This window comes from Hirundo rustica, chromosome 7, assembly GCF_015227805.2.
Source record: "Hirundo rustica isolate bHirRus1 chromosome 7, bHirRus1.pri.v3, whole genome shotgun sequence".
NCBI lineage: Eukaryota > Metazoa > Chordata > Aves > Passeriformes > Hirundinidae > Hirundo > Hirundo rustica.
The window spans coordinates 14059347-14083004 of record NC_053456.1 but is presented as its reverse complement, the minus strand read 5'-3'; the positions used below and the strand labels follow the sequence as shown (position 1 = coordinate 14083004).

General features: G+C 40.7%; 1 protein-coding gene across 2 annotated transcripts; it reads left to right on the top strand.

The window, feature by feature from the left end:
* The first annotated feature begins 1036 nt into the window (after positions 1 to 1036).
* On the top strand, positions 1037 to 19391 carry ERCC3 (ERCC excision repair 3, TFIIH core complex helicase subunit). Of its 2 annotated transcripts, none has more exons than XM_040069548.1 (15): positions 1037 to 1097; positions 1202 to 1407; positions 2361 to 2597; positions 3225 to 3274; positions 4048 to 4183; positions 4393 to 4557; positions 5533 to 5737; positions 6725 to 7039; positions 8161 to 8345; positions 11190 to 11392; positions 14731 to 14827; positions 15017 to 15134; positions 16285 to 16403; positions 17963 to 18115; positions 18475 to 19391. In XM_040069548.1, the coding sequence occupies exons 1-15, from the start codon at positions 1079 to 1081 to the stop codon at positions 18607 to 18609; spliced, it is 2343 nt and encodes a 780-aa protein (XP_039925482.1). In that variant the 5' UTR covers positions 1037 to 1078; the 3' UTR covers positions 18610 to 19391. The 2 variants fall into 2 exon arrangements, with proteins under 2 accessions (XP_039925482.1, XP_058277313.1); XM_058421330.1 differs by having other exon boundaries at positions 1073 to 1097; positions 1184 to 1407.
* The last annotated feature ends 4267 nt before the right edge of the window (positions 19392 to 23658 follow it).

Below are 23658 nucleotides of genomic sequence, written 5' to 3'. Positions count from 1 at the left end.
ATTTTTATGTAGCCATTAAATTCTCTATTTAATCTATCAGTTTCTCACTGTAAATGTTTTTACTCTCAGTTGAATGCTGGGCACAGTTTGTAATGTATGTACACAAAGGTGTTTTTTTCTATCAACGTTGACTTTTTTGCACATTTTTGGAAATATTTAATTTGTACACTGATTTAATACTCTGACCAATTGTCGATGGGTGTATGAGAATCACGTGCGTGTGCAATGTACTACTGTCTGGATGTATGGGGTTTTTTATTACTCTTGAGATGTTGCTACCAGTAACTGCACTGCTGTTGCTGCTTTACATGGAATATCTTGTGTATAAAAAGAAGATTAAAAAATTTAAAAATTAGCTTATAGTTACGGTTGAGGAACTCAGGAGTTGGGCATTGCTTGCTAGTTCCGTTGTCTAACCTTCCAAACTTAAAAACAGCCAACCAACCCCGCCTTGTAATTCTGTGTATGCATTGAATGTGTGTGTGTATATATCCCAGTAATCTTATTCCACAATTTCATTTCTACATTTTTATGAACTTGTTTTTTAAGGGTACTATGTTTAGTTAGAATAATTAAATATATAAAAGCTTTGAGAGATGATTTACTAGATAAATATATTTTCAGCTGGCTGATGTTCAAAATATTTTTTTAATTTTTGTTTTTAACCATTCGAAATGTATTTGTATTTCCAAAATCAGACACGAATTGTACTTAGAAATATATTAAAACACTCTGTAGGGACAACAGTGTGATTTCTCTTTTAAGAATTCTGTGCTTCACAACACTGCGCAATGTCGCTCTCGTATCGTTTGGCTTTTTTATTGTTATTTACGGTGCGTTTTCCGGAAGCTCAATTTCTTTTCTTAATTTTTAATTATTTTTCCGCGTTTCCCGCTGGTGCGGGCGCGGCCCGGGGTGTGGCCGCCTCCCGTATCCGAGGCCCCGCCCCGTGCCCGCCCGCGCGTCTCCCCGCGGCGTGGGCGGCCCCGGGAACAGAGAGCCGATGGCGTCTCCGCCCCTGGCGGCGCTGCCCCGCGGAAGTGACGCGCGGGCGGGCGCGGCGCGGCGCGCGGCGGCCATGGGCAGGAAGGAGCGGGGTGAGCGGGGCCGGGGAGCGGCGCGGGCCGGGCCGGGGCGGGGGGACGCTGCCGGGGCTCGTCACAGCTCCCGGGGCTCGTCACAGCTCCCGCTCTGCTCCCAGAGAAGAAGAAGTCCAAGAAGCGCCATTACGATGACGACGAAGACGATGAGGACGAAGGCGCCGGGAAGGAGCAGCAGGAGGCGGTGCCGTCGGCGGCTGGGAAGCAGGTGGAGGAGAGCGGCACCAAGGTGGACGAGTACGGCGCCAAGGACTACCGGCTGCAGATGCCCCTGAAGGCCGACCACAACTCGCGGCCCCTCTGGGTGGTGCGTGCGCGGGGGGCGGCGCGGCCGCTGTCACCGTGTGCCCGAGGGTGGGACGCGCGGGGGCCGGGATCGCCGAGGGGCACGGACAGGGCCGGGCAGGGGGTGTTCTCCCGTGGAGGGAGAAGCCGGGGCTGCTGCGGGGTCAGGCGGGGAGCCGAGCGCGGGGCGGAGAGCCTCGGGCTCGCCTGGAGCGGGATTTGATGCGGTTCGGGGCGGGTGCGTCCCCTGCAGTGCGGGGACAGCCGGGACGGGAGACGCGGCAGCCTCCGCTGTCGCCAGTGTGCTGCGGACCGGGCAGGGCACAGCAGCACCTGGGCCAGACGTCTCGGGGAGGGCTGTAGAACAGCGCGTCGGCTGATGACACCCGAGAGTTCTGTCATCGCAGTGATACGGCAGCAGGATTAGTGTGTTGGAGTGAAACAGCTTTAAGACAGCCTGGCCTCATCTTCTGTAACTGGTGCCGTTTATTGTCTCTGCCCTTTGAATGGGACCTCAGTAAACGTGCCCAAGGTCTGGCCTAGCATCTTGCCCAAGCGTCTAGGGAAGAGGTGATTTCCCAGCCAGCGTCTGCACGGTGCCTGTCGCTGAGTGCTGTACAGGCATTTAGTGCTATGACACCCAAATGCTGTCATTCATTCATTCATTCATTCATTCTGCATAAAATGAGCAAGGAGTTTTGTTGTTCCAGGGGAATGGGACTGGAGTTTGCCTCTACTCAAGCAATTTCTTTAGCATTAAAAAAGAAGGAATACCCCAGCATGTCAGTCTGGAAAAACTTTATTGATATGGGTGTGGTTTATTCATAGTGCCATGGAAGCAATGTGGACAAATCAATGCGTGGACCATTTTCAGTAGACAAAAGTTACATGTTTATTCTTTTTCTTGTAGCATCATTATGAGACTCAGTTCAACTAACCCTGTTGTGCCTTCAGCATTTGTTTTTATTTCTGTAGGCTCCTGATGGCCATATATTTTTGGAAGCTTTTTCTCCAGTTTACAAATATGCACAGGACTTTCTGGTTGCCATTGCTGAGCCTGTGTGCAGACCCACCCATATTCATGAGTACAAGCTGACTGCTTACTCCTTGTATGCTGCCGTGAGTGTGGGCTTACAGACAAGTGACATCACTGAGTATTTGCAGAAACTCAGCAAGACTGGTGTCCCAGATGGAATAATTCAGTTTATCAAGGTAAGACTATTTTACTGGCTTTGGAAATACATTTGTTTCTACTAAGGAATTCCTTTCCTGCTGCCTCTGCCTAATTGATTTTTTATTTTTAATTATTCATCATTTTTAACTGTCTTATTCTTCTGTCATTGTTTCAAGAGAACATTATTTTTTTCTGTCTTTTTGTGTATGGTATTGCTGCACACATACTATTTTCATAATATATAATTTGTGGGATTTATAAAAAGTACATTTAAGTGTCTGTGTAGGTAATTTCAGCCAGTATGAATTGTACATGGGGCAAGATTCCTCAGATTTGCTCTGAGGGAAAACTGAGAAGCTGGGAAGCAGTCTGTAATAGTGGGGCACTAAGACAGCCTACTTTATCCTGCAAGTGTGTTCTCACAGTCTTGGAAACAGTTTGAAATTAAGTATAAAATGTGAGTATCTGTGCCTGATATCCTGCATGAGATGATGTGAGCATCTTTTGAAAATACCTTTTCACGTTTGTTCCATGAGCATAACAGCCATGCAAATAATTGTTTTGTGGTAAGGTGCTTCCCCACAAAGACCTAAAGTCATTGCAGTGTTTGGTCCTAAATGTGGAATCTCTCTTTTGCACGCTCCTAATGACTGCTCTCTTTGTAGCTGTGCACCGTCAGCTATGGGAAGGTGAAGCTGGTTCTGAAACATAACAGGTATGTGGCTTCTTCCTTAGCTCCTGTGCCAGGAAACCCTCCAAATACACACCTGTGTTTGCGTGAGTGAGTGCTCTCAGGAGCTCTGGAGTCTCACAGCTGTCAGCTGAGTGTAACAGCTCTCAGGTATCACTTTTACAGCTTTTGGAAGTATTGAATACATTAGTATTAATCCAGTGGCAAGAGGTGTGTGCTTTTGTCTGCATTGAATCTGATTCATTTTAAAGCTAGAGGGTAATACTGGAGGGAGCCTGGAGAAGTCAGCACATATTTTAATTGTGATCTCCAACCAGTATTGTTATGGTGGAATCTCCAGGATGCCTTCTTTTTAAATGTTTAGGTGATTTGCGTTTTGGAAGTTTGGGATTTTGTCTTTCCTGGTGCTGTGGACAGGACTTGAAAACACCACATCTAGCATTTTCGCAAACTCAGTTCAGTCTCAAAGCAATTTACTTCACTTGCATGTCACAAATAAGGTGTGTATGTGAGAGGTCTGTGTGGGCATTTCTGCTGGAGTTTGCCACTCGTGTTAGGTTAAAGAGCGTTTGAGTAAGATGGAAGGGTGACTGCACAGTGCGTGATGCTTTCGATGTGAGGCAGCTTTTAAAAGTTTTGGTTGCCATAATGTCTTTATTTTTAAATTGGCATCCCAAGATTGGATGCTTGAGATTGCATCTGGGACAGCTATGCATTTAATCATCTATGCTGTTCTGCCTGTGAATTATTCAGTTGGTGAGTTCATAAAAATGTTTTCCTTTATTCTTTAATTTTAGGTATTTTGTGGAAAGCACCCACCCTGATGTCATTCAGCAGCTCCTGCAAGACCATGTAATTAAAGAATGTCGCCTGAGGAATGCTGAAGGTGAAGAGACAGAGCTCATTACAGAGACATTCACAAGTAAATCAGTGGTATGTCCAGCCATATTCTAAAATTACTGCAGTGACTGGAGGTAAACTCTTGAGTAGTTTGGAGTTGCTGTTATTTGTTTGTTGCGTCAGCTTCATTCTGGCGGCGGCAAACTCTGCCTCTTTAATGAGCCCAGATTTGGGGGGAAGAGGGGAACCAGAGTGTGTGTCTAATGAAACCTTTGGTGAAAATTCATGTTCCTCTATTTCAGATTTCTAAATCCAGTGAAGGTGGCCTTGGTCCATCAACTTCACAGGGAACAGATGCTCAGAATAAGCCAGATGTCCCAGCTGACTTATTTGAGTTTTATGAACAGATGGACAAAGATGAGGAGGAGGAGGAGGAAACGCAAACGGTGTCTTTTGAAGTCAAGCAAGTATGAATATTGCAGAGAAGCACAGAAGCATGAGAACTGACTAGGAAGTACTGTGGCTCTTTGTTTGGTAGAGGAGGTCACTGGAAGTCATTAACATTTCTTTCCTTTTACCTTCCAAACTTTAGAATCTTAGAGGGTGGCAGTCTGGGTGTTGTTCCTTCCCAGCCTGCACAGCGCAGTGCTCAGGGCCAGAGAGGCTCCAGGGACTCAGGGAGGTTCCCGTCACGTGTGGCCAAGTATTGCTTAGTGCAAGATGAGAATTCAGTGGAGGGTGGCTTTCAGAGAGCTTTTTTTTCCCTCCTGCTTTTGTTTTGTAATTCATGGTTGCAGAAGGAATTCTTTCTTGGTGGTTCCAATTTCATGACTTGAGAAGGGGAGCTGGAGATTGGAGCACAGTCCTTGCCTGACCTTCAGAGAGCTTCTGTAGAACTTCTCATGTTGTTTTTTGTACTTGGTGATTCTAATGGTGACTTAGTAGAAGGAAAAGGAATTTAGAAAAGGATAACTTACTAGCTGTTTTGATTATTTGAAAAAAGCCAACAACAGCTTGGTGACTGATTCAGCCTGTCATTGTCTTGGAGTAACTCCCATACAGCCTATGGAGGTTTTCAGGGTAACAGATTTGCAGCTTTGTGTAACATAGAGAACCTTTTCTGTCTGTTACCAAACTCTTTGTTGCAGGACTTCAGGGTGTAGTTTAGTCTTTGCTGGGTAAGCAGTAGTCTGAGCTGAATGTGTCATGTTCTTCCAGCTGCCTAAAGAGCCCTCTCTAATAATAACTGTCATTCAAAAGTTCAGGGGGGTAGGGCAATCACAGGAAAATTTTGCAGAATAAACTGTAGCTCTTGCAGACTTCATAAATGGAGTAAAAAATAAATGTAACTTCACTTGGTACTACGTAACCTAGTCGTTTATGGGGAAAAAATTAATTCAGGTGTGGAGAATTTATCAACTGAAGCTTTGTTTCCTGTTCAGGAGATGATTGAAGAACTTCAGAAGCGTTGTATCCATTTGGAGTATCCTTTGCTGGCAGAATACGATTTCAGAAATGATTCAGTGAATCCTGATATCAATATAGATCTGAAACCTACTGCAGTCCTAAGGCCCTATCAAGAGAAAAGCTTGAGGAAAATGTTTGGGAATGGACGAGCCAGGTCTGGTGTTATTGTCTTGCCATGTGGTAAGTTTCTGTGTTAGTAGTTAGACAATTTGTTCTTTATTTGCCTGTAGTAAAGAGAAATTCCAAAGATGACAGCTGCCTGGATTTCAGACAGCAGCAGGGACTGTTCTGGTCCCAGTGTACAGGGTTGTGGTGGTTTTTATTGAGCTGGTGGTGAGGCTGTGCTGAGGGAGAGCCGGGTCACAGAGCTGCCTGGCAGGGGCTGGGGAGCAGCTGTGGTACCTTCACACTGCCAGCTGTGCTTCCGCTGTGCCCTCTGCCACCTCTGCTCATCTTCCTGTGAAATGTTAAGCTGTGGGCATTGGAATTTGTTCCTTGGTGGGGAGTAGGGAAACTGGGAGGAGCTGGGAATACAAAGGTGACGTAAAGAGGCATCCAAGGAAGAAAAAAGCTTGTGTGCACAAGTGCTGGGCAGAGGAGATTGAGGCAGAAGTGAGAAACATGCTGACTGAGACAGCCTACAGAAAACGGGGAGAAAGGAGCTAACAGGAGACTGTGTGCCTGTGCCCTCCGTACTGGGGGAGGAGGAGGCACATGGAACATGTGACGACGGCCTTGAGAGTGTGTAAGGGGTGCTGGGAGAAGTGTGGAGGTTCGGAACATTTAAGGACTTGTTTTAAGGGGGAATGTGATAACTGGCAGAGACAGTGGAATAGAGCACCCCTAGGGAAGCTTTCTGTAGTCACCTGTAATTTAACATTCTTTTGAAATTAAAAAGAATTTAAATTAATGCTTCTAATTGTCAAAGCCTTTGTTTACAGTTATTTTCTTGAGGAAATACAGTTATGTCCTGTAGACAATCCAGTTGTATTTTTAAGAAGTGAATACTTGATCGCTTTAAGACTGTTGTAGCGAAGAAACAATAAAGAAATTTACCTTTGCACAATTTCATATCCTCCCACGGTTTTCCTTTGCTCTGTAGTTTTGTTTTCCCTCTACTCCAGTAGTGTCTGAGAGATGACTAATGAGCGTACTCCTGCCCTGCAGGTGCTGGCAAGTCTCTGGTGGGAGTGACAGCTGCGTGCACTGTGCGCAAGCGGTGCCTGGTGCTCGGCAATTCCGCCGTGTCTGTGGAGCAGTGGAAGGCCCAGTTCAAGATGTGGTCCACCATCGACGACAGCCAGATCTGTCGCTTCACGTCTGATGCCAAAGACAAGCCCATTGGCTGTTCTGTTGCCATCAGCACGTATTCCATGCTGGGGCACACGACAAAAAGGTCTTGGGAAGCAGAAAGAGTAATGGAGTGGCTTAAAAGTCAAGAGTGGGGTCTTATGATACTGGATGAAGTCCATACCATCCCCGGTAAGGAAAAGGTGTACGAGTCTTCCATTGCACGCATTGTTAATGTCCTTCTGTTCTTGTAGAAGTGATGTTTTTGTGCTGTTCTTCTCATGATTAATGTAGTGAGTAAACCCATGGCTCAGGGTTTTGAGACAAGTAAACTGTCTTGTTCTACTTTTTTTTTCTTTTTTCCCCCTTGATACTACATAGTTTAGCTGACTGCTAGTTTTCTGAAACCCTTCAAATTAGACACTGTGTTTTCTGTAATAGCAGTGTAAAGTACAAGTTCCTCCTTGTAGGTTGATAAAGTGCTCTTAAAATGCCTGAATGACATTTGCATAATTTTGACATAGATGTAGGAGAGGAATTAATCTGCCTTCTTCTCTTATATGCAGTGGCACTGCAGGCCAGCTTGAGTAACCATAGCGATTAACATCTAGAAATAACTGTTGTCTTTGAAATTGCCATGTAATTGAGATCTGTACTACTGGAAAGCAATAATAAGTGTCTGTGGAATGATCCTGGCTAAAAAAACACCCAAGATTCTTTTAGCTGTTCTTCCTTATTCTTATTTGAATATATTTTGGTGTCTACAGAAGTAATGGATCTCAGAAGTAGACCTTGGTGATTAATGGCCGTTTTATCAAAGTAGCATCATGCTGGCACTGTTCTGCCACTTTTGTTCTTGCTTGATTTCATAGAAATGAAGGGAAAGCAACTCCTCTGTGATCTCTAGCAATACTAAAGATGAGTAATTCTGCCATACCTTGCAAGTCCTGAATGTGGCAGTGAGCGAAGGCTCCTTGTGTCATAGTTCTTGCTAGTAAATAATAGAGACCCAAACCAAGCCGTGTAACCTCTGAATATATTAATTTTCTCTTGGGGATGGGAAATAATAAAGATGCAAGAAAGTTTACTGGGATTTTCAGAGTACACTTGACAATCCAAAGTAAGGCTGCAATCACTGTGAAGTTCTTCTGTAACACAGATTTGTTAGGAGTGTGTGTGCAACGGGGTACAATTTCCCAATGCTGTGCTTTCCTTATGTTCAGGAGTTGATGAAAATGTCTTTCAAAATTACAGTATTTATCTTCTAAAACCATTCAGGAAAGTTAACAAAAAATTTGTCTTGGATTTCTTAGCAAAAATGTTCAGACGTGTGCTCACTATTGTACAAGCTCACTGTAAACTGGGGCTGACTGCTACCCTGGTCAGAGAAGATGATAAAATTGTTGACCTGAACTTCTTGATCGGACCAAAGCTCTATGAAGCCAACTGGATGGAGCTGCAGAACAGTGGCTACATTGCTAAAGTCCAGTGTGCTGAGGTGATGCTCTGCTTTTTGGTACTATTAGTGTTTATCTAGTATGTTTATAAAGTTGAGAAAAATTCTTGCAGCTCTTATAACAAAGAAGGATAGTAGAAATTTTAAAACACATAAGAAAACACCTGCTTATTTCAAGCCTGAACGTATGAGAGTGAAACTTGAAAAAACATACGACTGGCTCTCACCATTCTTTCCAGTATAGAGGTGTGACCTCTGTTCTTTCCAGCATATGGATGAGAGGTAAATCTGTTATTAAAAGAAGTGAAAATCTTTCACATAGGCACATTAGAATGTTAAAGTAAGCTTTCTGGAAAGCCTAATTCAGTGCTTTGTCTCTGATAATTGACATGGAAGATACTTAGAGAAGGGTATAACTTTCTCCAAGCTCTCTGTTATTTACAAGATTTCCATGTAAGCATCCGAGAATTGCTTTTTCATGAACTTGTCTGGTCTCCCATTGAATGGAAGTAAAGTTTTAGCAGCTGCGATGTGTTATGGTAGAGTTCTACAAAGGTTTCTTGTCTATTCGGTTTTAATTTTTTTTTCTTTTTCCTCTGTTGTTTGTGGGGATTTTCTGTCTTAGCGGGTTTGGGGTTTGTTTTTTTTTTCCCTTGTTAGTTGTATGTGGTATTGGTTTTTTTGGTTGGTGGTCTTTTGTGGTGGTGTTGTTTTTTGGGTTTTTTTTTTTGTTGGTTGGTTGGTTTTTTGGGTTTTTTGTTTGTTTGTTTTTTGTTTTGTTTGGGGGTTTTTTTGGTGTGGTTTTGTTTTGTTTTGTATTTTTGTTGTTGTTATTAGTGTGGTGATCTATTTTAAGTGTCTTGCTAATTTCATGCAATTCTCGCTAGCTCTGGTACTAGAATAAAAGGTGCAGATTCTGGTCAGCTGTTCTCCTTTTGAGCACTGTGCAAACTGGAGGTTGTAGAAGGAAGAAAACCCCAGTGTTTTGAATTCACAGAATGCAAGTTGAAAGGCATATGGAAAATAACTGTTGAAGGGAGAGTAACCAGTCCTCAAACTGAGATTTGCATTTAGGCACTTTGGTTAGTTTTGCTATGCAAGCAAAATTCTCAGTCCCTGAACTGCCCTCTAGTCATTGAAAAATGAAGCATGGGATACCTTTTGTTATGAATGATGGGAAAATTCTGCATGTTTATATTCCTTAGGCAAATGTTTTGAACTAACGATCAATGACTCTACCAAAAGCAAAGAATGAAAAAAGCCCGGTGTTGAGTTCAATACATGCACAACTGCTTTGCATATTTGTTTGGATTTCCTTGAGGAGTAGCATCATTAATCAACTTGGTTTATTCCCCTCAGCCAGGAGAGGTGTCTGGCTCACTCTTGAAGTGCAGTTCTTCCCAGGGGGCCGGAGAGGGCAGTGCTGATGTCTCATAGGGCACGTCATGGTAGTTGTAGGTGTTGCTCTTTCACTGCTTTAGAAGAGAGTGAGCAGCTACGTTTAAAAAGTTACACAAAGCTTAGAAAAAGATAACAAGCCTGTTGTTTGCCTGTTCTTTCAGAGTTTTGTAATTTACAAATAATCCCTTTCTGAGCAGCCATACTAAGTCTTTGGATTGGAGTTCCTGTCTTGCAAAATGTAAAAATGAAAACTTTTCATTGGGGTGAGAAGTAGATCTTACCCATTTCCTAATCCAGAAGAGGGTGCAAATACAAAATACATGTGTTTGCCATGTAGTCAGAGGCATTGAGCAATAGATGAAATTTTTTACTGCAGTCAAATAGTCTGTATTTGTATCTCATTGTAACTTTGATGTAATTGTCTTCTGGTTCAAGAGTTTTAAGTCTTTCATGTAGACGGCACACAATAACAACAGAGCCTATTCAGTGCACAAATTTATTTTTAATGTAGTCAAAGGATAATAAAAGCATCATCTGACATTTAACTCACTGGAAAGAATATTTTGAAACAAAAAATTAGGTTTTATCAGTATAGAACAATTCCTGATGTTTAAATAAACTCCTGTAAACTGTCATTAACTTCCTTAGCTGAATGGTGGTTATGAAAGAGGCTTTTCTCTGCGGTAGTTTGTTAATTTCCATTGTGCAATGGATATGAGGGAATAACCCATGTACAGCAGAGTGAATGTTTCCTAAATTATATGCGCTGTGGATAGTGTCAGATGTTATCAATAATGCCACTTCATTGGCTTAAACGTCATAATTTTTTTTTTTCATGCTACAGTAGAAAAAATAAGCCTAGATTTATTGAATTACTATCGTTATTTACATAATAGAAGAATTGTTTAGGTATCCTGGGGTGATGTTATTGTCTATTGAAAAACTTCTAATCAATCCTAGTGTTTTGGAAGTTCTAGACTTAATAGCTGTTAAAATAAAGATCACTTCTTTGTCGATATATGAAGAAAGATGGGTGAATTTGTTCTGTAATGAAGACAAAATATGTCACAGCTTTCAGAATATGGATGAAAATTAGTCTTTATAGGAAAAAGCTTGTGAAAGGGAGTTTATACAGACAGTTCATTCCCTTAATTACTGCTTTGTAAGAAGTAGTAGCATTCTGTAAATTATTTAAGTTGTGATCATAAACTAACCATCTTTCAGTCTTGTTCCAGCCCCATTGCCTATTTCTGTCATGGATCTCAATGCCAAAGCATTTTGGAAAAGCAGATTTTAGCGGTGCAGGAGACTTCAGTGACTGGTAGCTTTCATTTTGGTACAGAAATGACTGTTAAAATCTGTGACCTGCACTATACAGAAAGTCCTAATGCATTACCATCCCCCATATCTTTTCATTTCCCACAGAGATTAAATAAGTAAATAACAGAGTGCTACTTTGTTTGTGTGTGTGTTTTCTAATTGTAGGTCTGGTGCCCAATGTCACCTGAATTTTACAGAGAATATGTAGCTATTAAAACAAAAAAGAGGATACTGCTCTACACCATGAACCCAAATAAATTCAGAGCCTGTCAGTTCCTGATTAAGTTTCATGAGCGACGGAATGATAAAATCATCGTCTTTGCTGACAATGTGTTTGCACTGAAGGAATATGCGGTCAGACTTGGGAAGTAAGTGTTCACCACCAGTGATGGCAGTTTTTTTTTCCTCCTTCCATGACAATTTCCTTGCAATCTCACAGCTTTCAGTAGTCTTTAATATTTTTTGTAATGCTGTAGCTCCAGTTCTCCTGCTCAGGAGAGTATTTTTGGATGGACCTTATCGGCACTGCAACATAATTTCGGTGTTTGAAATGAGTCTCAGTTTAGCATTTGTTTCAGGAAAGTTTACGTCCAGGATTTTGCAAAAGATGTTGTATTTTTATTTTAATCAGTAGAAGCCAGTGGAAAAATGAGGGGCTTCTAGAAATATCACTAGAACAGTTTCTTTAATAGATGGTAGCTTCCCATGTCTCTCTGACACAAAGGTTTTCAAATATATACTCTCTGGATCTTTAAAGGTGTTCTGAGACCCAGGGCCTTCTTCCTCTTCAAGTTCTCAAAAGGTCTTACCCTTGTCTAAAAAAACAAGACAAGCTTTTTTGGGATCTGTGCTGTACTAATGCACTACCTAGAACTGCAGTAATTGTTTAATAAACTAAAGGACATTTCTCCCTAGAGCTCCTTGGTTACCTTAAATGACTGTAACATGAGTGCAGTTATGGGAGGTTGTACAAACAGGGTTTAATGAGGGGTCAGCATCAGTCTTTTGGTGGGATTTGGGGAGGGATGGTCAGGGAGGGTTTGTCAGGATCTGGCATAGAACAATTATTGGGACACATAACCATATAAGCTGGCTTCATCCTTTCTTTGACAAGCCCAAATAATGCCTTGCTTGCTGGAAGTTGTGGGGCATTCTGATAGTGTATGATTTCATGTCTAGGAATTTCAGCAGTACTCCTTAGCAAAACCACAAACAAGCCTTACACTTTCCAAAATTCATGATCAGTTCTGACTGCAGTTTTGTGTTGTGCTGTGCTGGCATGCTGTGACATCAAATAGCAAGCAGAGCTAATGGTGCTGGATGAATTCCAACATCCATGGTCTCTTTCATCATTTTTTTAATCTGTCTGGACAGAGATTAGCTGTAATGATGCCTCTGGAATGTCTCTAGCAGTGTTCAGAGCACCACAGACAAAGGCTTTAGCTGGAAGTGGGGGGATGCTATGGAGCACAGCAGTTTTAAGTGGGGTAGATGCTGAGGAAGCATGGGAGGAAAACCAGTTGAAGAAATAGTAGGTGACACCTTTTTATATTCTGGAGTGAATTCTGTGTTTCTCACATAGTGTATGGAGCTTCAGGTTATCCAGATGTCACTCTTAGGAAGAGAGGAGGCTTGCAGTGCTGGAGTAAGGTGAGGGAACCTTTGTTTTATCAGTTTGCTGTGAGCAGGCTAAACCAAAGGGAGCTGTTAGTTTGTGTAGGGCAGGAATTCCATGTGTGGAGGAGAGAGCAGCCCAGTGGGTACAGCAGGAGTGCTGTGGCTGTGTGCCCAGCAGGAGCGCAGCTCCCACTGCCCTTCCATGGTGGGAGAGGTGGCCACGGTCCAGCCGCCTCTGCTGGCTCCTCCCTTAACCCCCTTGCCCTTGGTAGTGGGGAGCCATCATGGAAAGACCATGCACATGACAGGAATTACTTTGACTGCAATTTTTGAGACCAGAGAATCCAAATTTTCTTGGCCAGCTTTCCCTCTGTCATGAGTCTGTCATGCAGTATAGCATAGCTCGTCTACTGACTGGCTTTACTGGTGTTATAGAAATATGTTAAGAATATGTTTAAATCACTGTTTCTGAAGGACTGTGCCTCTGTGGTTTTGTCAATTATGTCAGTTAATGGGAGAGGAATCTTATCTTTGCAAATCCCTCAAATAGTCTTTTTGGAGTGAGGAAAATGAGTCATTAAAAAAAGAATCCATTTAGCACTTAATGTTCTAGATTCAGAAAAGTACTCAGGAGTGCCAGTGAATCACTGTCCAGTACGATCTGGGCAAGTTAGAATGAAGGATTGATAGCCAGGAGTTCAGGATTATTCTGTTCTTAATCCAAAATGTATTTGAATGCCTTCTTGGTGGTCTTAAGAAAAGAAAGGCTCAAAAATGCTTTAGTTTCAGTTTAAATCTGCCATTTAACTTCACAATTTAAATACTACATGAAATTTAAAATAAGACTTAAAATATTACTGAATACTACTAATTAAATAATGGAAGTTTTGTTCAGAGTTGACTAATTTGCCACTTTCATTTTTTAGCTTTTTTTTTTTTTTTAAGTCTGTGTAAATACACTAAATAGAAGAATTAGATTAGAGGTTGTTTGGTAAAAACCCCTAGAATAAGGTTTGTAGTAAAGAAAACAATAGGATCCAGTGCACAGGGATTAGTTGATAAGAATAGAAAACCTTAGTCCTATGCACTGCCATGTTTATGTTCAGCTACCATTCATGTATGTGCAATATTAAATGGAAAATTTGAGTTTGGTTCCTCGTGTTAGAAATAATTTATGGAAATGTGAACAAAACAGTAAGTGGAAGACTTAACCCCAATTGTTTTGAAATGCTTGGTAACCAGCATTTGGAAAAGTAGAGCAACAGATGACAAAGCAGTGGCAGTGCTATCCTGCATGCAGCTCACTGTTTTGTGTGGGCTTTGCTCTTTTTAGCTTTTAGTTTTTTGAACTTTGCTTAGGCAGAAATAAAACAGCCAGACACTGGAAAATTCATAGCAGTTCAAGTTATTCATGAAGTCTGTGGGTGACCGAGAGTTTGTTTGAGCCTTTGGGATTGAGACATTAAATATTCCATGTAATTCATTGTCAAACATTAGAAACCATAGGTGAAATGTCACTGTGAGCTGCTCATGAAATGTTTGAGACCTTTTTCTCATTTCAGTAGGCCCAGAAGGTATTAGAAGGGGCAAGAGGTTAGCTTTAGAAGCAAAAATAATTTTCCCAGAACAACACCCAGCAGCCCGTTTGTGACACCCAGCATATCCTTGATAGAGAAGCCTGTATTTTCAAGTGTTTAAATAGGAAGCAAAGATTGCAGCTGTAAATGTGCTAACTCAGTACATTTGAGGAAAAAAAAAACACTTTAACAGCTGCCTTCAGTCTTTCATGTAGGCTTAGCAAATGTATTCGGTCTGTTGATATACAGCTTCATTGGTGCACGTAATTGCAAAACATTTGTAACTGTCAGAATTTCTTTCTGGCTGACTGGGTTGCTGCAGAGGTTTCCACAAACCCCTGGGCAGCTGGCATGAAGCTAAACAAGCTAAAAGTAAACTGAAATCTGTACCAAAATCTGATTTGTTTTCATATCTGCTCAATTGTGTCCTGCATTCCCTGCCACAGTACCTCATAAGAAATAAGTGAGAAATCTTGAATTTATTTCATTTGTATATATCGTGTTCTTTTCAGACCCTATATCTATGGTCCTACTGCACAAGGGGAAAGAATGCAAATTCTACAAAACTTCAAGCACAATCCAAAAATCAACACTATTTTCATTTCCAAGGTGAGGGAGTACATTCACATGTCCTTGTGCCTATCGTTGGAGTGAACTTTTAAGAGTCAGCTGCACATGCATGGTGTGCATTTGACATCTCTGTATCGCAGCTCACAAAGAATGCTGTGCTTTGTATTTAATGTTGGCCAGGGAAATGTGGAAATGAGAGAGTGCTCAGAGGGTGCTGCTCTGTTGCAGGTGGGGGACACGTCCTTCGATCTGCCGGAAGCCAATGTTCTCATTCAGATTTCATCCCATGGTGGGTCACGAAGGCAGGAGGCTCAGAGACTGGGACGAGTGCTGAGAGCCAAAAAAGGTAAAGGAGGTGGTGGCTGGGCTCTGCGCCTTGGATACTAGAGCAGGAGAAACTGAATGTTCATGAGGTTTTTTTATAATGGCCTTGCATTATGTTTTAGGCAAAGAGAATATACTAGTGAAGGAAAATGAAGCATCTTCTGAGTCAGTAAACTTAGTGATGAGAAAACTTCTAAAGGACAAAAAAGGCTGAAAGAAAACTGACTTTTTGGTCTTTGGCTGTTCTCTCACTTTTCCGTTCCTTAATATTTTCTTCAACGTGAAATTGTTTGTGTAGTAGTATTCTAAGAAGAAAGCCTCTAGAAATTACATTTTTAATACTGTAGATTACTTGCTTTTAAAAATTTGATTTGATTTTTGACTAGTGTGTTTTTATAGAACATGGCCAAAGGATGGGGTTTTTTGTTTAGAACAATTACTCTTGAAATACTTTCTACTTGGACTTAAGCTCTGCATGCACTTATTTTATGTGCAGTTTGTGCTTGTTACAGGTAAGGCTTTGTTTGAAAATGCAAACAAATCCCATGTTAGTGAATTGACAAAGTCTGAGTGAAACCCTGGGTTTTCAAAGAGAATCTTATTACCGGGGTAACAGACCTTAAGGACTGTAAGTGTAAAAAAAAAAAAAAAAAAATTATACACAGCCTGGTGTATGCTGGTCTTCAGATAGTGCTATGAATTCTTTGCTAAGTATCTTTGTTTCGCTTTTTAAATTCAAAAACACTGCAAACTCTAGTTCACGTGGATAATACTTTGCCTTTGGCTTTTTCTGTTGAACTTTTTTGACATGCACTGCAGTCCTTGCTCTTGACTTTTCACTTCTTGACATAATAGACAAAAACAATTTTCTCTTTCACCTTGCCTACCAGAGTAAAGCAGCAGATTCTTTGTACAGCACCTGTGTGATTGTGTCAGTCTACATTTCGTTTTCTGTTTTTGTCTTTTCACCTATCCTCAAGTTATTAAGAACAAAAACAGGAGTTTCCATGCTGTGTCAATCAGTTTATGCAAGGTCTGGGTTCAGGTAAACAATGCAAATGGTTTTTCTGGGGACAAGTTACTTAAGTACCTGTTTTCAGTATTTATTCCTTGGTTATTCTCCATTGCAGTGTTCCAAATGACACTGATCACCGAGTGCTTTTGTCTCCTAGGCATGGTTGCAGAGGAATACAATGCCTTTTTTTATTCCCTTGTATCCCAAGACACTCAGGAAATGGCATACTCAACAAAACGGCAACGGTTTCTTGTAGATCAAGGTTATAGCTTCAAGGTAACTCATCCCTTCTATTTATTATGCTTGAGGCCTAAGAATGTAATTTTCATATTGTTTAATGTTAGTATATGGTCCAGTATTTGAGAATTCTGGTTGTGGAATGCATTAATGAAGGTTTTTCTTGCAAGCAAGAACTGCTCTGGTGTTGTGTTATCATCTATATTATTGTGGGAGCAGATACAAGTAGCTTTGTGCAGCTTCTGGAAAGGTGAGTGTTGTAACTTCAAACCCTGCCGAGTGCAGTGCATGTTCCTTCGTGCTTGGTTTATATTTGTGCTGTTCAGTTGTCCCTCTGTGCAGCTCTCCCATTATACAGTGTAACACTGGCGCTGCATAAAGCACTGTTGGGTGTTGTCAGAGTGGGCAGCACCAATTTTGACAACTTGCAAAACTTAAGAAGTGACAAATTTCCAAAGAGCTCCAGTCTCAGACCAGTATTTCAATATGTTATCTTCTTCCAAACATAACCAAAGCTCCTCCATGTTATAGATTTCATGCTGTATCACATTTATCTTTCTTTCAATGCATGCTCATCTGTTAGGCTGTAAAGGCAGCAGTTCTTTGGTTTAGTAAATTATTCCTTTGAAAAACTGGAGCTTACTGCTCTGCTTAGATGCATTCCCAATGAAAAGCAGTGCTGAGGAGAATGAAAAATAAGGCTCCCACATCTGGCTGTTCAAGAGCTTGTCTGTGTCAGGCACCAGTACAGGACACCCCCATCAGCTGCTGGGCTGGAGCAAATCACTGCCCTGGAAAGAGCAACCCATTAAAGAGGTGTTTAGAAACAGACCTGTCATGGTCTTTATAGGTAAAAACTTGGTTTCCCTTTGTAGTGAATGTGTTTCAACAAAGTTGTAGATGAGTACTAAGCTGCAACTAATTTCAGCAAATTTATGTGTGGCTATAGCCAAGAAGATTAGAGCAATTCTTTACTTGTGTTTGAATGCCCTGGATTCTAGAACTAAGAAAGAGGTTAAAGTAGAGGGATTTTATTTTGCAAGGATGGAGCTCTTAATCCTAGGAGCTTTGGTGTAATGTGGGACAAAAGCAGTGGAAGTGGCCAGCTGAGTATCTGGAGCAACATTTTTGCTGACCAGTACTGGAATGTTCTTTATTTGCAGATTAGAAACAAAACATTAGAATATCTATTTTCTTATGTTTGCCAAACTTAGTCATAGCTGGCATCAAAGAATAATAGGGCTGAAAGAAATTTCAAAAAAACCATCTATTGTGTTTCTTCATTCCAAGCAAGGATGAACTGTGTGTATGCCATTCCCATATGCTTTTCTTTCTTTTCCTTCCCCCCCAGCTCACTCCAAGTATTTGTCTTTCGCATTTCCAGCTATAAGATAACAACAGATGTGTGTGTATGCATATGTACATCACTTAGTGAGATTTTATATGCATCTGTGCTATCTGTAGTGTGAGGTTGTTCCAACTATTAAAAGTTGAAGGCAGTTCCAAAACAATATGGAATTGGAAATACTTGCCTTCGTTTTGGATAGCTAACTGTGAGGAGGAAGATCTCTCACCTTGTAGTGTGCTCTGTTTCTTAGGTAATCACAAAGCTGGCAGGCATGGAAGAGGAAGAACTTTCATTTTCAACCAAAGAAGAACAACAGCAGCTTCTCCAGAAAGTCCTGCAAGCATCTGACCTGGATGCTGAGGAGGAAGTAGTTGCTGGAGAATATGGTTCAAAGTCAGCTCAGGTAATAAAGAATTCTTTGAAAAGGATGATCACAGGTGGGATAGAACTGAGCCATTTTATTTCCATCCAGTTCTAAATATGATGTTGTCGTTGATGCCCTGGTATCTTTGTGAAACATGAGAGAACAGATTTATTTTTTTAAACTTCATTAGTTAGCCTTTAGCTATTGGAATAATTCACTTGTTGGGCACTCGGAAGAAATTAGATGTGGAATCCATGTCCTTCATCGTATTTGAAGGAGAAGATAACAGATCTATTGCTAGAGGTTTTGAAGTAAATCTTCTAAGTTACGTGCAATGAAAACATTTTAAAACTTCTGATCACACTCTGAGCACGTGCCGATGCTCCTTGTACTTGCAGGTGTCCCGCCGTCCAGGCACCATGAGCTCCATGTCCGGAGCAGATGACACTGTTTACATGGAGTACCACTCCTCACGGAGCAAGGCGTCCGCAAACAAACACATCCACCCCCTGTTCAAACGCTTCCGGAAGTGACGTCCTTCACACGGGCGCCTTGCCGAAACTGTGGATCCACGGAATTGTTCCTGTAACTGAAAAGATGGAGTTGAAATTTATGATGGGTCCTTTAAAAGACTCTTTTGTACGCATCTGTATAGCCACGTGTCTACTTACCGATGTATGTGCTCTCAGAGGTGAATGGGAAAGCAAAGAAGGAACTAAATCTTACCATGAAAATATTTTTAGAAACTTTGAGATACAAATATGTCACAGCACGTAGTTTTTTGTGTGGCACTGTGCTCCTTGTCTTTTGCCCTCATTTCCTCATGGCCAGATGGCAGAAGTATATGGGCCACTTCATTCAAGAGAAGTACTTGTCTGTTTTTCAGGGTAATTAATAGATTTTATTTTTATCAGCTGAAGATCCTTTTTCAGAAGAGTCCTGAAAAGGTTTTGTAAATGAAGTTTGTACTGATGTAATATTATTTATCTGATTCTTTTGTCTGCTCAACAATATACTGTTTTTCAAAATGCTTAAATAAAATCATTCAGTGAGCTGAACAAATCCTGAGAGGAGCACCTTACATTATATTTTTAAACAGAGAGCTAATTTATACTTGTGACTTTACCTGTATGAAAATTCTAACAAAATGGTCAGAAATACTTTAGTTTGAAGAAAAGAAGAAAGAGGGGCTCTGTCTCCAAAGGAAACTCAAGGAAAGCTTTAGTACTAAATACAAATGAATTCTGTGTTCATTTTCCTATTTTTTCTTGCTACTGTTGAGAAGTTGCTCAAATAAAAGCTGTTTCTCTTGTTATTTATATTCTATTTATTAAAGACGTAATAAAACCTTCATAACTGCTAAACAGTGCACTGCCACCACAGAAGTTATTACTGAATCAAAAAGCATTTTGACTTCTCACAAAGTGAGTTGGAAGAATGTGTGAAAGAAAGATTCCTGAATTTGTTTTTTTTTAAATTAAGACTGCATTATAATTCTAGAAAATGATAGAAGAAATGGTGCTGGTTTGTGGCAGAAGAATGCTTTTTAAGTAACATCTGCTTAATAATGTAACACACTATCTGGTGTTGTATTAAGAGGTGTTATTTTGCTGGTTGTTTGTAGAGCTTTAGGAACAACCTCTGTTGGTTGAAAATAGGTTGGTATAAAGCTTTACCATACTGAAGGGAGCATGCACAATACAGCTATTCTGGTTGTATGGCAAATGTGCTTCAGGAGAATACTGAATTCTGTTTCTTATTAGCGTAAATTCACAAATCGAGTAGAAATATTGGAAACATTTAATAATTGAGAACAGATGGTGCTTGGTTTTGGTGTCTGTACCAGAATCAGGTAGTTTTTAGAAAGGGAACTGATCTGCTTCAGTTTAAACTTTCTTTAGGCTCTGAGCCCTACCCTGTAACACTTGATTGTTTCTCTTGTGCTGAGTCTCCTGCCTCAACCTGGAACCAGCCATGGCAGTGCTTGTGTGGCTTATACAGAGGAGAAAATTGTGCAGTATTCTGGTGCTGACTTCCTCTCCCCAGTTTAAAGCACGGTTTACTTCTGATAGTGGTTTGGACCAGCTCTAGTGGCAACAGTTAGTAGTAAAATGGTAATTTAGTACTGGGAGGGGCCTGTGATGGAGGTTTAGCTAAGCAAGTCAGGCAGAGACCCTCTGCATAATTCTCTCCTAAAAAGCTTTATGAATTACTCTGAAACTACTCTCCACTCTTCATAAACTTGAAAAAAACCCACAACAACCTACTAAATGCAGATGGCTTAATACCGATTATTTTTTTTGGAATTGTGGAATCACTAGCAGTAGCTGGATTTAGGACCGCTGTAGTTCATGTGCAGTAAATCGTGACTAATGATCTCACTCGTCTAAGTAATGTCTGCGTGGGATGCAGTACATTCAGCATCAAGTAAAGCATAATACGAGGTATGAATGGCTCCATGCATCAAGTGATAGCATCTTGGTAATCAAACTTTAGAATTCATTATGTTGATAAGATTAAGTGTGGTAATTACTGCCTGCTGTTGCTCCAGGCTGTAGCAGCAAGTGGCAGATGGTACATTTACTCACTACAGCTGAGTTGCTGCACATGGCAGCGCCTGTACCATAACAGGGTCGGGCAGGTCGGTCACTGAGGAGCTGCTGGCTCCTGGAGCTTCTGTCCTGCTGCCCCCTCACTACCTCTGTACTCTGGCAATGCACCCAAAGGTTGCAGTAGACAGCTCCAGATCTGTAACCCCAGCCCTCTAGGAAACTAAATAGTCTACAAAAGAAGAGATAGTGTGGCAGAACTGTGATTCAGCTTATGAGTGGTGCCAGAGGCAGGTGAACTCGGGTAAGTAAATTATTTCTTGGAAGTGTGTGGATAGAGGAGGTGTGATTTTCTTGGATGTAATTCAGGTTTCCTTGCTGAAAGAAAAGCTTTTTCTCTGTTTCCTGGCCCCCTCCTTAGTCTGAATTTCACTAAAAGGAGACTTAATCTTCTTCAGGAATTGTCTCTAATATTTGCTGTTTATGTTTCTGATAGGCTACAATACTGAAGCTTGTGTTTATGTGCCCTTGTGGCAAACCAGCAAGTGTCCATATGAAGTTATTAATGCTTGAAGTGTGCTGCTGTTGCTCATTAAAATGGCATCCTAGACTAAAAGGGCACAGTGATGATGGGGTGGGAATTTCACAGCGTTACAGTTCACCAAAGCACCCAGCTACAGCCAGTTTCTGTTTCTCTGTCTCCTTATGCCCTCCTGATGGTCATATTTCATAATGCCATATTTTATGTGTTTAAAAACTCTGGACTTCATGGCAAGTGGTTCTCAGTATAACTTAGTGTCATATGCCCTAAGAAGCACAGGGCAAGGATCTAAATCTGTAAGAAGTCTGCAATTAGGACTGAATACAGTTGATTAATGGGATTTTTATTAAGGGCTGAATAGTAAGTCACAGTGGCGTTGGCTTACTTGTTCTGGTTTAAATACCTTCTTTTTGTACAATATTCAGTTTAGCCTGTGAAGTTCAAATTTGTCCTGTTTTCAGGAAAACCCAGGAAGTTAGAAAGCATTTAAAATTCCAAAGAAGTAAGTTCACTACTTGAAAGGATCTTTCAGAAGATATGTTTGAGGACAGTCAGAAAAGGTAAAAATTACGACTAACTCTATGGGTTTTTCAGTGAAATGACTTTAAACTACACTGAAAATTTTTGCTTACATTTCTGACACTGCAGCTCTTTTTCAGCTTTTCTTTGCAAATGTTATGAAGAGTGTATCTGTGTAGTCTTAGCTGAAAGTGTTACTTGGGCAAAGTTAAATGCCTCCCATCAAATATTTTTTCTATATCCATAAATTATACTTATAAATGATTTATACTTGTAGCTATTTCAACAGTTAAACATACAGTACAATATTTATTATACTGGATATCATAAAATTATGTTAAAATAATTACAAACCAATATAGCCAAGACTGTTAAAAGGTGAGAATAATTCTAAGAAAACAGAATTCCTGGTAAGATGATAATATAATCATTGACTCTGAATACCAGTGTTATTGACACAAAGAGCTTCAACTGAACTTTGTCAGAGTTCATGCAAAGAGGAGGGCAAGTTTAAATTGGATTTAGAAATAACTAAATGAAGGTAACAAAGTACAATTAATCAGACCATTAGGGGGTCTAGAGTGAGAGAACAGCAGGACTGTGGGCTCGAAGACAAATTATCCAAAAATAATACATAATGTAAATTATCAATAAGCCAAGTTGAGTTTATACTGTGTTCCCGTTACATAGCAAAAGTTAACTAAAACTGAAGCAAGTCTGCTGTGAAGGGGCATGTGTTCCAACTTGTTTAAAATAACAGAAGTCCCAACTGACTTGTTACATAAAACATATTTTCAGACTCCAAGGACCAACAGGCTAGGACAGATGTCATTGTTTAAATTTAAAGAACTCTGAGTGTGTTTCCGAGTCAGTGTTAAGATGTCTGATAAATATATGTACTGGTAGGTTGTACAAGTAGGAGAAAATATTTATCTTTTAAGTCACATAAATGTGTTTTGGTTGGCTTGTGCTGATGGCATAACTCCTCCCTTCTTTATGGTTTGGTGGCTTTATGTGGATTGGAAGGAGTTTTGTATAATGGCTACAATACTCACCATTATTCCTGGGAATTCTGTGGCGCTATTACTGGACTTCAGTTACCTGAAAAAAGTCTGTGTTGATATTCGGGAGGAAAATGGGACCAGACAATGTCAACCCCTCCACCACTTTAGGTTGCCCTCTAAACCTTTCACCCTCTGCTGCTCTTTCAAATGGTTGTTGGCTCCTTTCCTTTACTCTTCCTTTCTCTTTTTCAAGTCTATTCCAGGAAACTTATTTCAGTTTCATCCATCTCTTGTCACGTAAGTTTTGGTGTTTGCTCATAATGTTGACTACTGAACATTCTGCCGTTTGCAAGTTTGACCTCCAACTTACTCTCACATCTTTACCATCTGCAGTAGTAAGGATGTGAAGTGTGTCAGTAAAGCAGGAACATTAGTGGCACATATGTGCACTAAAACTCTAATTTGAAAGTCAAACAGAACCACACAATTATGATCTGGCACAGCAAAGAGAAGTGAATGGTTTAATTACACATTCCATCTTGTGGTAGCCCACATGTATTCACTCACATCCATAAACATTCCCTTCCTGTATTCAGCTATTGAACCCCCTTACAATTCTTCTTGTCTGGAGTATTCTTTTTGTACAGTTTACTTAGAAAAAGAAACTTGTATCTGCACTGACGGGTTGCTGTGGTATTACTGATAATTATTGTAGCACAATGTTTTTATAGTGCACCAGAGCTACGTTAGTGGCTCTGAATTTCTACTCCCTCTGGCAAACTGCCTACGAATACCTATTATTTATAAATATTTTTGGCCCACTGGTCATCAGACCTACCTCTGGGCCACTACCTGCACTATTTAAAAAAAAAAAAAAAAAAAAAAAAAGCTTCTATATGTGTCAATCCATTCATCTCCTTTTGTGTAAGGAAGTTGGCCTATGCAGATTTGCATAATAGCACCTTTACA